At 43.2% G+C, this 14,536-nt stretch overlaps 1 protein-coding gene across 1 annotated transcript in view; it reads left to right on the forward strand.

Moving 5' to 3' along the window:
* The window catches only part of LOC139657815 (adhesion G protein-coupled receptor L3-like), a 142,635-nt gene that overhangs the window by 13,091 nt on the left and 115,008 nt on the right, over positions 1-14,536 (forward strand). The window contains exon 2 of the mRNA XM_071535744.1: positions 5,894-6,107. Coding sequence (XP_071391845.1) covers positions 5,894-6,107 — 214 coding nt within the window. The remainder of the gene's footprint in view (positions 1-5,893; positions 6,108-14,536) is intronic.

Consider the following 14,536-nt stretch of genomic DNA (forward strand, 5'->3'; position numbering starts at 1 on the left):
GTCAGGAGCCGCAGCCACAGCAGCCGCCAGCTCCCCAGGCTAACCTCCGGCTTGGACCATCTGACAAAACGCCACTGCACTGATATGAAGCCGGACACGTATCTCCAGCCTGTTTACACACAGAGAGAAGGGAAATGGGGAAATTACCGTAATTTGCTCAAATTTAGCATTACAAAAACAAGCTAATGATGGCAAATTACAATTGAAAGCTTCTTTTTTTTTTTTAAATATACCAAGGGGAGAATTAATTTTTAATTTAATGAATTGTGGGAACAAGGCTCAATTCAGCTAATCTCAATGACAATATGTAACTGCTTGAACTGCGCTGACGAGAATCACTGAATTCCACTAAGCTGGAGTGGATTTGACCTAAGAAACTAATGTTGTAATTTGCACACCGGAGTGGTTTTTAACATAAGACCTTGATGGGAGACTTGCTTCCCATTTCCTCTTTTTTCTTGCCACGGCTCTGCACTTAATGAATTGAAGTAGTGATTAATTAAATGAAAGTGCTTGCTGGATAGAAAGTCACTTCACCCCTGTGTGTTCTGAGTACGTGAATCAAGCCTTTATGGAGTGATGGCAAGGTACTTGTATTTGTTACTTCTGTGCATGCAAACATGATGTTGCTGTCTGCTAGAGCTATTTCATCAAGTGTTATGCAGATTTCCCTCCAACTCGCACCCAATTTATTAACGTTCAAACTAGCAGTACTGTCTTATTCTGTTGTAACTGCAGCGTTGTCCATTTCACCATAGGTAGACACTGCTTGCAACTTGACTCCTCCCATATTAGCTAAGCGTATTAAATATTTACCATGTGAAGAGTGATCCAATGAGATTAAGTTGTTTTCCACAGTCATGACCATTTGCATTGGATTGTATCTGGTCCTCCTCCTCACACACCCTGCGCTAATTTGTTAACACTGAAGAGCTAATTTCCCTCCAGGCGTGATGGGCAGTTTGAGTGACAGGTTAAAACACGTGTTTTGCACGTCGCTCGCCCCGTGAAACGCCATCAGTCTCTCCCGCCGCTGGAGTTTGCGAGTGCTTGGTGTGTTGCCAATTGACGTGTTCAAATGTGTGTCAATGAATGCGAGTAGAAACAAAACAAATGGCTTGCTCATTTGGCATGTTGAATGGATTTCTGGGTCCTGTCACAATGACTAATGCTAATTGTGCTTAGCGGCATCATTGGTCAAAGTGTCAAAAGCCATCAAGTTGATTTGAAAAGTTTGTCACGGACATGCCCGGGCCTCCATTCATGAATTCATCATTACTGAGCTATTTTTTAACGTCACTCAGCAGCGAACGTTTCAGTGAAAATGAGTTTACCTCATTTAGTCTCAATTTTCTGTTTTCACTTAATTAAACTGTGAAGCTCCTCAACGTCTTGGGACATTTCTCTGAGCTGCTTGGCAATTTAAGCAAGAACAATTCTACCAATACCTCCTCTTTAATTCTTTTTATGCGGTACAAACATTGTTCTATTGATGCTGTTGCCTTAAATGCTTTATCTGCAGAGTTCTTTGACAGTTCAGTTCCTGGATAATTTTGAACTCAATGTTTAAACCTTTGAGAGTTTGGCTGCCTTAGGCCATATGTAAACGTAATTTACTTGGGAGAACAATTTGCCTGAACTGTTTCTGACTTCAAGATAAATAATCTCTCATGCATTATTGAAAATGCCATACTTTTCAGAGTCACAATTCAGAGATTTTTTCCCCTTCCTCTGCAAAGTAAGTCTTGCAGTGTTTTTTTTTTTCATTTTGAACAAATCTCATTCGCTGCAAAGTAGGAAGTGGGTGTGGCAGTCTCCCATCGGTCTAATCAAATAACGACATCTAGATTCATGCGCTAATTAATCACCAGCTTTGTGGGCCGGACCCATCCAGCGACACTGGGTAGAAAAAGAGACGTTTGATGTGTTGAATCAGCGCTCTCTCTCTCTCTCACCGTCTCCTTCTCTCTCTTCCATCTCCATCTATCTCTCATTAATTCAATTCAATCAGGGTTCATTTGAATGCCCCCCCAGTTTTCAGTTTGTGCGGTCCACTGCCGGAAATGAGCCTGCCTTCACAGAATGAAATATTGTATCTCTACATATTATTAGACTAAACAGTTTTTTCCCTTACTGAGGACATATTTGGCACCTAGCCAGATTTGCTGGCGGCGTAATTGGAGACAGCATATTTATTGGGAAATTATCCACTGTGTCTGAGCTTATGCACTTCAGTCGAAGCTGGAAATGATCTAAAACATGTTTCTCTTGTTGAGAGAGGTCACATGTCTGCGACATCTGTTTATCCAAGTGTCAGCAGCTCATTTAGACAAGCTCATCATCGTAATCATATGTGCGGCGGTTGACCTCCTTCTCTCTCTGACACTTTTCTCTTTCTTGGGAGAGGAAATGAAATACGCGGCCCCATAAGGCCCCTGTTTTGTCATTAATAATGACTTTTAAATGTCATTGTTAGTCTGCTCCGCCTGCACTTAAGTGCCCAGTGGCTCAGAGAAGGTAATGGGTCTGTGCTGATGTCAGTGACCCACAGGACAAGAACAAGCGCTGCTATGCCGATTCTCTTGAGAACAGCAAATCTTCCCCCTTCTTAGTTACGAGAATCACCATTGATAAAGCCACAATCAAAACTCCAAAGCACGGCTCCATCTGAGTGATTTTTAAAAGCTCCGCAGGGGAGCGACATTTTCCCAATCACCATTTTTTTTTTTTGGTGACCTTTCTGGTGCCCTTTTTGTTGAGTAATTGCATTGTTTGAAATATTCATATGTGAGTTATATCATTGTGTGTGCTTCTGTAAGCATCATGATTAAGAACGCTGCTCCGTGGTGTAAAAGGAACGGAAATATTCAGTGTGACCCCTACAGTTTCACCAAGCGAGTTTGCTTTCCCCAAACTACTTCTTTTTTCCATATTCAGCAGCGCACTTGTCAAAAGAATTATCCTGGGAGAATCTGCAGTGGAGAAAAAAGAGATATGCACTGAATATAAATACTTCTCTAACGTATTAGCCAGAGAGGAGGGGGGGAGTGGAAGTGGATAGAACATGGGAGCTTAGATAACAGGATGGACTTTCAATAAGACTATTTCGATTTTCGATAGCGCTGTCAATGATGTGGGCAGGTAGACAGCGATACGTGCATGTGGGGCAGGATGCTGGCTCTGACACACGAGGAATATGAGCCCTATCAATCACCGCCTCCGGGCACAAATGTAATTACACTACAGTTGTTGACTAGCCTGGTAATCCGAGACGTTGCTGGCACGCATTTACTTGCTTACATTAGGGGATTGCTGCTGGTGCCCATGTTGGAGATGTTGCGCTTCCTATTCTCTGATGTTTTATTAATGCTTCTTTGGGGAAGTTGACATGAATTGAGCCCTCGCCCTTATAGGGTTACACAGTTTGACAGGATCATCCTTTAGTTTACAAGTAGTACTCCACATGAGGCTTGTCAGGCTTTTTGATGTTACAGCATATTAGCCTGATACTCAGACTGAATGGCCGTTTCATTTCCACTCCATTATTCAGCCTGAGATTGCCTCCTTGTTAGCTGTTTTATGTTTGTGTGGGGGGGTGATTTTCCCCCTAACCAATCACTAGTGACTTATGTATCTGGTCGCTTATTTTCAGTGACACTGATGCTGGGTGTATTTACTAACTTCACCAAGAATGTCACTCGTTTTTGACAAATATATCGTCTTTGCAAAGACAATATGTTGCTTGAGGGGGTGATTTCAACAAATATTGTTCTGCCCCACCATACCAGACTCTCTGAATCGCTCGACAAAATCTGAAGAGTGGGCGGGACGCGATTCAGGAGTCTGGAACCAGGCTAACAGCATACCATCATGGTCAAAAGAATCACCATTCAGGACATAAAACGGTAACAGAAATCATCAAAAACTGGGTTTTGTGGGTTCTTTTTTGCACAGTGTGCGTGACAACCATCAAAGAAAAGAACCCACACGCAGATGCATGAGGATCGGTAGTGTAGAAACATTGCTCTTTTTCATTCAGCGTCGGTTCCACTTCTGTCATTCATCCAAGCGCACCTGCCTAAGTCAACCTGTGTCATCTTTTTTTCTCTGTCAGTTCAAAAGAAGTTCAGTCTGATCCAGACCAGTAGTTTTCAGAGGGCGGAATACATTTTCCCATTAAGGGGAAGATAATTGATGCGTTTCATCTCCAAATCGAATACAATTATTCCAATCTGTGATGTTTCAATGGCAAGTGCACTTCACTGTGTTGGACTTTGAATGATTTATGAGACAAAATGAAGTGACACGATATTGAGCAGCTTTTTTTTGTTGCTTCACCTCACTGTATCTCGTTGTGTATTCTCTTTGATACTCGTCTCTTTTCAGAGAAAGGTGAAAAGTGGTCCCTTGACAACATTTAGAGAGCTGAAAATGGTAGAGATCGTATAGAAATAGACTGGAAGTATTTTTAGGCAGCACCTTCACACAAGTAGTCAATAGGTAAAACACTTTATGAATACAAATACAACATATACAGCTGTCCCCCACCTCTCTTTCACATGCACACATACTCTCTCTCTCTCTCTCTCTCTCTCTCTCTCTCTCTCTCTCTCTCTCTCTCTTTCTCTCTATCTCCCTCTCCCTCTCCCTCTCCCTCTCCCTCTCCCTCTCTCTCACCCTCCCAGTCCATCTGTCCTCCATGATAAATGCTTGCGGTACACGTTGTTCAGAGGTGGCTCCTGCAACGCACACACCTCTCTGAAAGGGTGTTTATGAAAATCTATAACTGCCTCGCTCCTCCTACAGCCACTCAGACCAATGTTTACGTTTCCTGCTCATTTTTTATTCTTGCTGTAAACACAGGACTCCTCCAGTCTGTTGTGCGCACGACTGCTCGTGTGTGCGCGGCGTATGTGCGAGTGTGAGCCTACACAGACGCGCGTGGGTGTGTGTGCATGTGTCTGTGTCAAGGAGAGGGAAAACAGAAACCTCCGGACCGGCGCTCGGTCCCTCTAGCCTCTTTTACCATTTGGCTCTGCAGTAAACAGCAGATTTTTTGCCAAGCAGATTCTCTGCTTTGGCTTGAGGCAGCGCGCACCCTTTTGACCCCTCCGCCACCTGCCCATGTGTAAATGGAGTGGCTTGTGTCACCTCGCTGCAATCAAAGAATTACACGATTGGTGTGATTTTATAGACACCGGTCTGGTGGGGATATTATCTCGCCTTGGATCAGACATGCTCTGGTTTGTTTTCTTTGTCTCTCTGCTTCTCTCCGTCTGTAATTTCTCAGCTGAATGCCCATGTAATGAATGTTTATCCTCTCAGCCAAATGCAAGCCCCCTGTCTATTTCCTTATGTTTGACCTATGGCCTTCATGTCACTCTCCCAGTCTCCGTCTCTCTCTCCCTCACTCTCTCCTTCCACAACTTGTGGCCTCTCTGGGCCCTTGCGCTATTGCTCATCCTCCCACTCCAAACATCTAGTGTCCTGTCCGCCCACACCCTCTAGACCAGGGTGGACGCCCTCCTTTTCTTGCGTATCAGTGTCAGACCTTTTGATTGTAACCCACTCCTCTACAGGTCCTCCCATCTGTTCCTGCGTGCTCCTGTAGGAATAAACTCATTTTTATTCAATTCTCAGCTAACCCTAGTTCTACAATGAAGACGTTACCAGTGGCCTCTTGAACATCAGTGCTGTTATATATTTTTTTCACAATGCAGTGTAGAAGCTTGAGGGCTTCTACACTCCCAGAAACCCAACAAAATGAAAGAGGAATTTGAGAGGTTACATATATGAGAGGTTTTATCCATGCAACACATGAACGGGTAGCAACCGGTGTGATTTCCTATCACCTGTGACATCACTTTCTGTCCTGTCACTTTCCTCTCTGCAGCCTTCAGTCGAGCGCCCATCCCCATGGCGGTGGTGAGGAGGGAGCTGTCATGCGAGAGCTACCCCATCGAGCTGCGCTGCCCGGGCACCGACGTCATCATGATCGAGAGCGCCAACTACGGCCGCACCGATGACAAGATCTGCGATGCAGACCCGGCGCAGATGGAGAACACGCGGTGCTACCTGCCAGACGCATACAAGATCATGTCTCAAAGGTATTTGCACCTTAGTATTTGTATTAGATGATGCATATTTGTATTTGGCGATTTGGACTCAATCTGGGTAAACGTTAAATCTTCTTGTCAGTTGATATTGTCAAAACGGTTAACTTGCATGCCAAGGGTTTATACACGTCTTATATTTTATCTTATAGTTGTAATTGTTTTGTGGGCTTACATCTACAGTGCTTTCTAATTGTTTAATTTTCCTATTGATTCCTATCGACCTTATTGATGATGACAAGATGATAACCATAATGACAAGGAACTGTTTGTAGTCCCATTCAGGATATACAAACTATACAAATGATCATAGCTCCCAATACAAAGAACAGCCAATTATTGCCAGTTTGCTTTCTGCTATTTTTGAAAATAAACATTGAATCCAGGAACTGAATGGATGCCAATTCTAGTGAAACAGTCTTGAAAACATAACAGACACATCTCCAATTGATAAGAGATGTAATACAAAGTCAAGTCAAGAGATGCAGTTAAATGCAACTCTGCTCAAGACACTCATGTTTCTTCTCCAAGGCTGTTTCCCACTCTTATATCAGATCCCTCTCATTTTATCAATTTCTGTCTCTCTCTGAAGCAAAATGAGAGTGTAGTCCTGGATGGCTGTGTGAAAAAAAATAATATTTTTTTAAATCTAGTATACACAATATAGTTTACAATATAGTCATGTTTTGCCATGTGTGAGATAATAGGATTATGAAAATTTGTTCATTGCGATTTGTTTGGGAATGGGAAAACGTTGGATTGATTTTTACAATGTCGCTCATGATTTTGGGACGTCAATACAAAAGCCCACAACATCTCTCTGTTTTAAGTAGACTGGGTCAAGAATTTCAATGAGCCATGAACATATCCGACACAACATAAACCTCACCATGCCTGGCTGTAAATCTTCACCAGCCATAAATTTGATCCGACAGAAATCAATGTTCATTTGAAGTGATTTGAATACATTATCTCTTATTTGTCAAAATAAAAATTTGCGCCGTGAACTTTGCTGCCAGATATGAGTGTTTTGTGCAGAGTTATGGCTCTGTTGTGCGGAAACCAGGACACAGAGACCTATTTGTCAAGGCAGACAGAATGTAGTCTTTCTGCGCTTTGGCTTTAGGAGCGTAATTGATAGCTAGCATTAAGTTAATATATACACAAGTATCGGGGATTTAACCAAGTAGACCGTATTCAAGAAAAATTCATAGATGTGTAGAGTGGATGTGAGCGTAGTCCATCTTGGCGCTTTTGTTGACTTATTGCAGCACTTAGAGCAAAATGAAGACCCCTCTCTGGGATATCATTCTAAGCATGGTTACCCATGCCTGTGAGGTCAAAACACCCTTGAGTACTCAGTAAAGATGGGCTTTATCTAAATTGCTAACATATGTGTACCCTTTTTTATTTCCAAACCTTTAATTTCACATTGGATGTACCCCTTTGAGAATACTAATGGGCCTTTGGGCATTATGTGGCTACTTTTTCTTGGCTTTTGAGTGCGGTACCATAGAGTTGAGATAATCAGCTATGTGAAAAGCAGCTGATGGTAAAAAGAGGTAGTTTCAAACATGTTGTCAGATAATTGATGCACCCTGTAGCTCTCTTGTTCTCCCGCCGCCCACTCGGACTAAAAATCCCCGCAGGAATGAATCAACGGGTCCTGCTACTGTCAAGAACACAAAACTAACAAAAAGTACCAGGGAACAGCACCTCTTTTTAGCATCACATTGCTACCGGGGGTGGTTCAACATTTCTAAAAGGCAACTACAACCCAATTTGGAGCCAGCGCGCTTTGTCTTGGGAGGGGAAGTTGGCAAGTGGATGAAAGGTGTGGGTGGCACGAATCGAGGGGGGTGGGGGGTGTCTAAGTGGGACGGGGTGAGAGTATTCAATGATATTTGTGGCTTTAGCGACACAGCTACACATTAGCATGCGAAGGTTAGCACAACAAACAAACGCCACGCCCCTGACTAGTTCAGTGCCAAGCTGTCACAGCTGTTGCTAGGAGCCCAGCAGCTAAGCTCATTAGGGTTAAAAAAAGGAGACAAGAACAAAAACAAAAAAAGAACCACTTTGAGCAGAGAAAGTCTTCAAAGATGTCTGATAATGCTGACCAGTTGAAAAGCCGGGGCAGAAAGCACTTGGTATATTTGGTTTCTGGATGCATACAATGTCAGTGGAAGGATAATGTGTTAATGTGATGCAGGGAAGAAATGGACTGCCTAACGATGCCATACTTTGACATGCTTCTGAACCCATTCCATTTTTACATTGTTGAACTATTTTTCCAGATTACAATTGACTGGCTTTAATCAGATTTGCAGTCTTATAGCCAAAATTAGCATAGTATTTAGTTTTTTTGTTTTTTTTTTCATAGATTTTCTTCACTGTTTCTCTCTTCTACAAATCTGTGTCATTTTCATATGCTACACATTTAGCTTTGTCTGCTTTATAAACTGTAATGAGTAGTTCTCAGCAGCGATTTCCTGGCTTTCCCTCCCTCGTCTCATCCCTCCCAATCACCATTCTCCCCTCACTTCATCATGGTACTTTCCTCCTGTGGGACTTTGCCCTTTTTTTCCCCCTAGCCCGTGCGCCACCTGTCTCTCCTGCTGGCACCAGTTAAGTCGCGGTGACTGGTGGTTAGCATTCACATCCCATCAGAAGATGAGCCGCACTGCTGCCGGCTCAGTCTGTGTGCCACCGGCTCGCATCCATCACCGGCAAATGCCCAGCCATGTCACCAGCCTCCGCGAGCTGTCAATACACATTTAGGCAGCTCAATCCCCCACCCCACCCCCCCCTTCCCCACCTGCCACTAAGAGGGGGCCCATTGATATTCAACAATCAAACCCAAGCGCTACCCGGTCCAATTTAGGCCACTTATAAAGAGGGCCGTAAGGTGTATGTGGGCTCCTTCGGCAAGGTGTTTGGTTCCATTACAGTCTTTTAAGCGGGGTCTAATAGCACCCCGTGTCTGAGTGATAGCATGCCGCTGAGCTTGTGAGTGCTGTAATGCATCTCAAAATGAAGGCTGTCTCGCACCATGCTGTGACAGGATGAAATGAATGGCTCTCCGTCATTACCCATTCCTCCCTCGCTCTGTGACCATTATGCCTCTGGAAAATCCACAGCTGCTTGATAAACATGTCACCTATAGGTGGTGCCGCGTCGCAGAAACGATACTGCAATTTAAGCATGCAGCCAAAGACTAATTTGACACGATTTGAGGCCATTTACATCATCTGCCTACAGGGCCTTGTGATTTTTTGCAATCAGTGGTATTCCCTCGTTGAATATTTCTGCAGGCCATTTGTTTGGGGCTTTGTAAATCCCCTCTACAGTCGGCTCAGGCATCTCTCGAATCTGGCGCTACCTCTCCAGCACACGTATAGATGTAGTGCCGCTTCCCGCTGTGTCAAATCACCGGAGAGGCCGGGCACTTAAAAACGGGGCTCCACCGTTATCAAACAACAGTGACCCTTTTCTCATCAGAGCCCCAGTGTCTCTCTCCTCCCTTTTTTGTGTTCCCCTTTTCCGTTCCCCAAGGCGTAGTGGCCTTCACGGCCAGTAATTACAGGCTATATCAAAGCAATATATCACCTCACATCTCAGTAGTCCTCGGCAGGCACCTTAAGGGACGGTTGATAGCATTGTGTTGGGCTTGTGCGTGACCCCTGAAGGAGAAAGCGGGTCACAAAGGACCCCCACCCCCACATATATACACACACACACACACACACATACATACGCACACACACATCTCTTTATCTCTGTCCAGTCCCTCCCTTTGTCTTTTCCATCACTTTTCCTCTGAACTTTTTTTTTTGTTTTGTTTCCATCGCTCAATCACTCTGCGAACCTTTCTGCTGTTGATTGGATGTCTGCTGTTGATTCCATCTATGGTGTATGATGCTTTCGTCTTATCACACATCTGGTGTCATCTCTCCTCAAGGAACAAAGAAGAGCAAAACATAATATGTGTTTACTATGCTGTGATCATGCGCTTGTACCTAATGATGAAATGATGACGATGAATAAATACCAAGACATAATGGATATCTTTTTAAAACAAACTAAACACGACCTGCGATCTGAACCTGCTGGTCTTGTTGTGACAGTTGACAGTTTGCCTGTTAATGATGTTAAGGTGGAAACCAAGTGTCACCAGGGAGTCGCACACTTCATCACATTTGCTGCTGGAATGCATGGAACAAATGAATCTCTCCCATGAAAGGAAAACATGTGCTGACAGAGGGACAAGAATAAGGCGGCTGGGTGGGATAAGGAGGGAAAATCTGATAGGAGGATCCCATCTCCTTCGCTGCTGATCTTCCCCATCCGGTCCAGTTCTCATTATCCGTGGCTTTTGACCTGATTTCAGAGTTGAAGGATTTGATGAGATATTTGTTTGAGGAAGAGAGTAGGATTAGCTGAAGAATCCCCCTTCAGTTCCTTTGCCCATCCTCGTCCAAATCCCCTCATCTCCAGCGGGACGGCGTGTCATGTGCGTAGATTTTATCGACAGGAACAGACATATTCTCCAGTCTCCGTGCGTTCCTCCATTGCCAAAATGTCCAAATGAGTGAGGAACAAAAATGTCTGTTGATTTCCTTGATTTTTTGGCATCCCTGCCTTTTGGTTTTGCTAATTATTTTTCTCAAATCCCTCTTGTTGGTGTGCATCACACAATCGAATATGTTTTTTTAGTTTTTTTTGGAGTGAGTAATGAAAGCAGTTCATAGTAATTTAGAATTTCTTTTGTTGGTGATCAAAGCTTAGGAGAGGGAGATTATTCTTGATGGAACAAAGGAAAGATACTCCAAGATTAGCGAATAGTGCAAGAAGGTAGTTATATAAACAACACAAAGATGATACTTATAATTCCAAACAAATATCAGCACGTTCGCTCGTCCCCAGTTGCCCCCAACTCCAAGTGTGACCAGGCACATGTAAGACCCTGACCATCTGCCTAATACTCTCCCACATATTCCTTATCCTGGTTTTCCTTTTTGTGTTTATGTGAATGTTTCTATACTTATACTTCATTTCTCCTCTGTGTATGTTCAAGCACATTTATACCTTTGATCATACTGTACAGACAAACCACGACCGCCTCTTATCCAAGATGAATCGGTTGCTTCAAGTCACCATAAAAAGTTATTTTAAAATGTTGGTGTTATTCAAGGGCTGATTCAAGGTCTTAAGGAGCCTTTGTTATTGATCATTAAATAAGACCAGTAAAAGTCAGAAAATCCAAAATGCTTTCAGGTCATTAGTAGAGTTTTTGAGAAATTGACAATTGCCATCACTTGTTAGCAATACTAATGCGCTTCACTGGGGAACTATGAAGTTTTCATTTTCTTTTTCTGAATAGTGTAGGCTTGAAGTCAAAATTGTTATACTAAGGCTTCAATTACTATTAGATGTCTGGTGTCATTAACACTTCACCAATTAATTTTTGTAATCACTGAAGAAAGCTACAAAGTGAACATATTAGTATAATGGTCTTAAATATTTTGATGATATTTAGATTAATATAGACAGACACCACTGGCATTAAGAGAGAGCTTATCATGCTGAGCAGATGAGAGAGCAGTGCAGTCATTGTTCATGCATAACCCTCAAAGCCCTCCCTCAAGTGGTCCCCCTTGTTTAAAGTCAAGCTTTGCATAAACATTTAAACTCCCCAAACAATGAGATGTCAGATGAATTTATGCATGACTTTAATGTTGGAAGGGCAAATATCATGCATGTGCTGCTTTATATTCAAGGTTCCTTTCCAACGACGATAATGGAAAGGTGGGCCTGAGCAAGTTCATTGAGGGATTTGTTTCCCACCGGGGCCACCCATATGGACACATGGTTGAAAGTGTACACTTCACGGCATATATTAGCTTGTGTTGACTGCATGTATTTCATCAATCACTCAGCACAGTCCCTGTGATGTGAAACCCGAGTTGAAGCTATTATCTCTTCCAGCTCTTTTCTAGCTACACAAGAGCCATGGGTTTGTCTTGCTTTCTATACAGTAGGGTCGTTCCTCCACGAAACAGCGAGTTTGTTGAGCACCTGACAATTACAGAACAAAAATATGACCAGTGATCCACAGCAGTAAACAGCTGCCTGCTGGGAGTGGAAGAACAAATGGAGAATGGTGGGAGGTTTTGCAGCAGACGTTAATATGCAGAGGGAAAAAAGAAAGAGAAAGAAGAAGAATAAAAAATCCCTATTCGATATAGCATGCAAAGCATTAACCACATTCCAAAGTTCCCTGGATTACTTTCGGAACTTAAACCCTCTTTCCATCTGTGCATGTTTGCTTTCTGCCCTTGCATAACCCTCTTTGCATACAGACTTTTTAAATCAAGGAGATTTTTTTTTTCTTCCAAATTCTCTATTCTCTTCCTCGATTGGATGACATCACCTGACATTCATTATCCCCTCTTGTTTTTCAGCCCTGCCTGCCTGCTCCCAGCCTCCGAACCCTTTTCTACCCCTCTTTGATAAGAACCTGCCGCATTTCATTTTGGCCAATTAGATGCTGTAAATCTCAGGCTGGCAGCCTATCCTCTCAGCCTTTGGGTAGCCTGGGTCTCAGACGTGGCCATACCAGACTCTGTGGTGATTAGAGGGAAAAGGAGGCCCGGGTTGGCAAATGGGAAATGTTTTCGGACGTCTCCCCATGCGAAGCGGATTGATATCTCTCAAGGGATAGAGATAAAAGAGAAGCAGATTGACTCCAACCAAGCCAGTGGTTTGAATCAACCGTAACGGTGTCCATTTTGGGTTTCCTTGCCGAATGCCCCACGGACTTTATTATGCCCCAACAAGTTGAGCACATTGGCAAAGAATCCAAAAGTTTGGGAGTTTCTGAGATGTTTTTATTCTCGGCTCCCTTTGCTTTACCCTCAGGAAACCTCGACTCGGTCTCAGGGTCTGAGGCATTTTGGTGTCAGATTAATAGCCGACTCCGTGGTGACTGGCTAAACATGGGGTTTTGTAATGTAATGAAAGTAAATGGAAGGAGGAGGCCTCAGTCCATTTGTCAGCTGGGGGAGTGGGTTTCACTCGGATGAGTCCAAACAGTAAAGAAAGGGCTAATTCAGACAGGAGCAGGTGGTTAGTCGGAGTGCAGGGAGCCGACTCCGCTTTTTCCATCCCTCCATCTGATGTTTGCCCTTCTCTGCGCTCCATAGTCTTTCATCCATCTTCTTCCAGCTTTCAGCTTCTTCCTTTTTTTTTTTTTTTTTTTAATTGGCAGGTGGGAGTAGCCAACACACACATTTGATGTCTACTGCTCCAACTCTTCCTTCTGCCCTAAAGCATTGGATCCTTTTTTTCCCTCACATGTAACAGAGTGGGCAGGCAACTTCTACTGACCTTTAATAACTTGGCTGGTTATTCATCTCTCCTCTAAGATAAAAACAACATCCTTTCAAGCTGATTCATGACTCATTTTTGGAAGGAGTACCAAAACTCCCTCTGGTTTTTTCACTCCCTCAATGCACCTCTTTCCCATAAAAAATAACTTTCCTCTGATGGAATTGCCTTGGATTAACACCTGCAATTGGAAGACACATTAATTGAAATTGATGCAGGAGCAGTAGAAGTCACCGAACGACATGCCTATGAATCAGAGAAACGCTTGTCAGCTTTAGGATCCACGTATCGCCGAACTGTACCCTTGATTTATGCCCAGTGTAAATTGGGTTCTTATTGAAAGAATGTTCCTTTTAGCACCACATGGTTACAGCTATTACATATCATCTTTTGAGGATCTAGATGCAGATGAAGGTAGTGTGCAGTGTAAAAATTTCCTAACTACATTGCCTGTGCTACTTTTCCCTGCTGCACATAAGAGAGGGAGCTCATTACTGTTAAGAAATTGTTCTCCATTAGACTTTTTCTTATTTAGTCAGCATAGTTCATAGCATCTAAAATAACTACAATACATCATTTCCTTTTTTTCTAACCAAGTCATATTTAGGTTTGGGTTATTTTTAAAAAACAGTGTGTAGGTTTTGATTATTAATGTTTTCCACTGTTTGCCACTCCAAATGATGCTGTGGTAGTGAATCATTCATAAGCACCGTGTAGCTTCTCGGTGTGCTTTCGGGAGTCAAACCTCTCTGTGGTGCCAGGCTTCGGATGAGATGGCACAACTCTCTTGTTACCCTGTTGTAGTACAGCGCTGGATCCCCAACATTTGTCATCGAGTGTTAAAATGTGTGTATGTGTGATTGCTCCGTGTGTGCGTGTGTGTGTGTGTGTGTGTGTGTAGTTAGTTGTTTGTCATCTGGCTTGGCTGGCACCGAACCCTCCTCGAGAATGATTGGGCTCATCTTTGGAAGTTGAAGCTACGATGAGGTGCCCCAGTCCCATTTAAACAATGGCTCAACCTGCTTGCCTGGGAA

The sequence above is a fragment of the Centroberyx affinis genome, unplaced genomic scaffold (genome assembly GCF_046629955.1).
Source record: "Centroberyx affinis isolate AG114_WGS23_722 - 3 ecotype Tasmania unplaced genomic scaffold, CSIRO-AGI_Caff_v1 ptg002764l_1, whole genome shotgun sequence".
Classification (NCBI taxonomy): Eukaryota; Metazoa; Chordata; class Actinopteri; order Beryciformes; family Berycidae; genus Centroberyx; species Centroberyx affinis.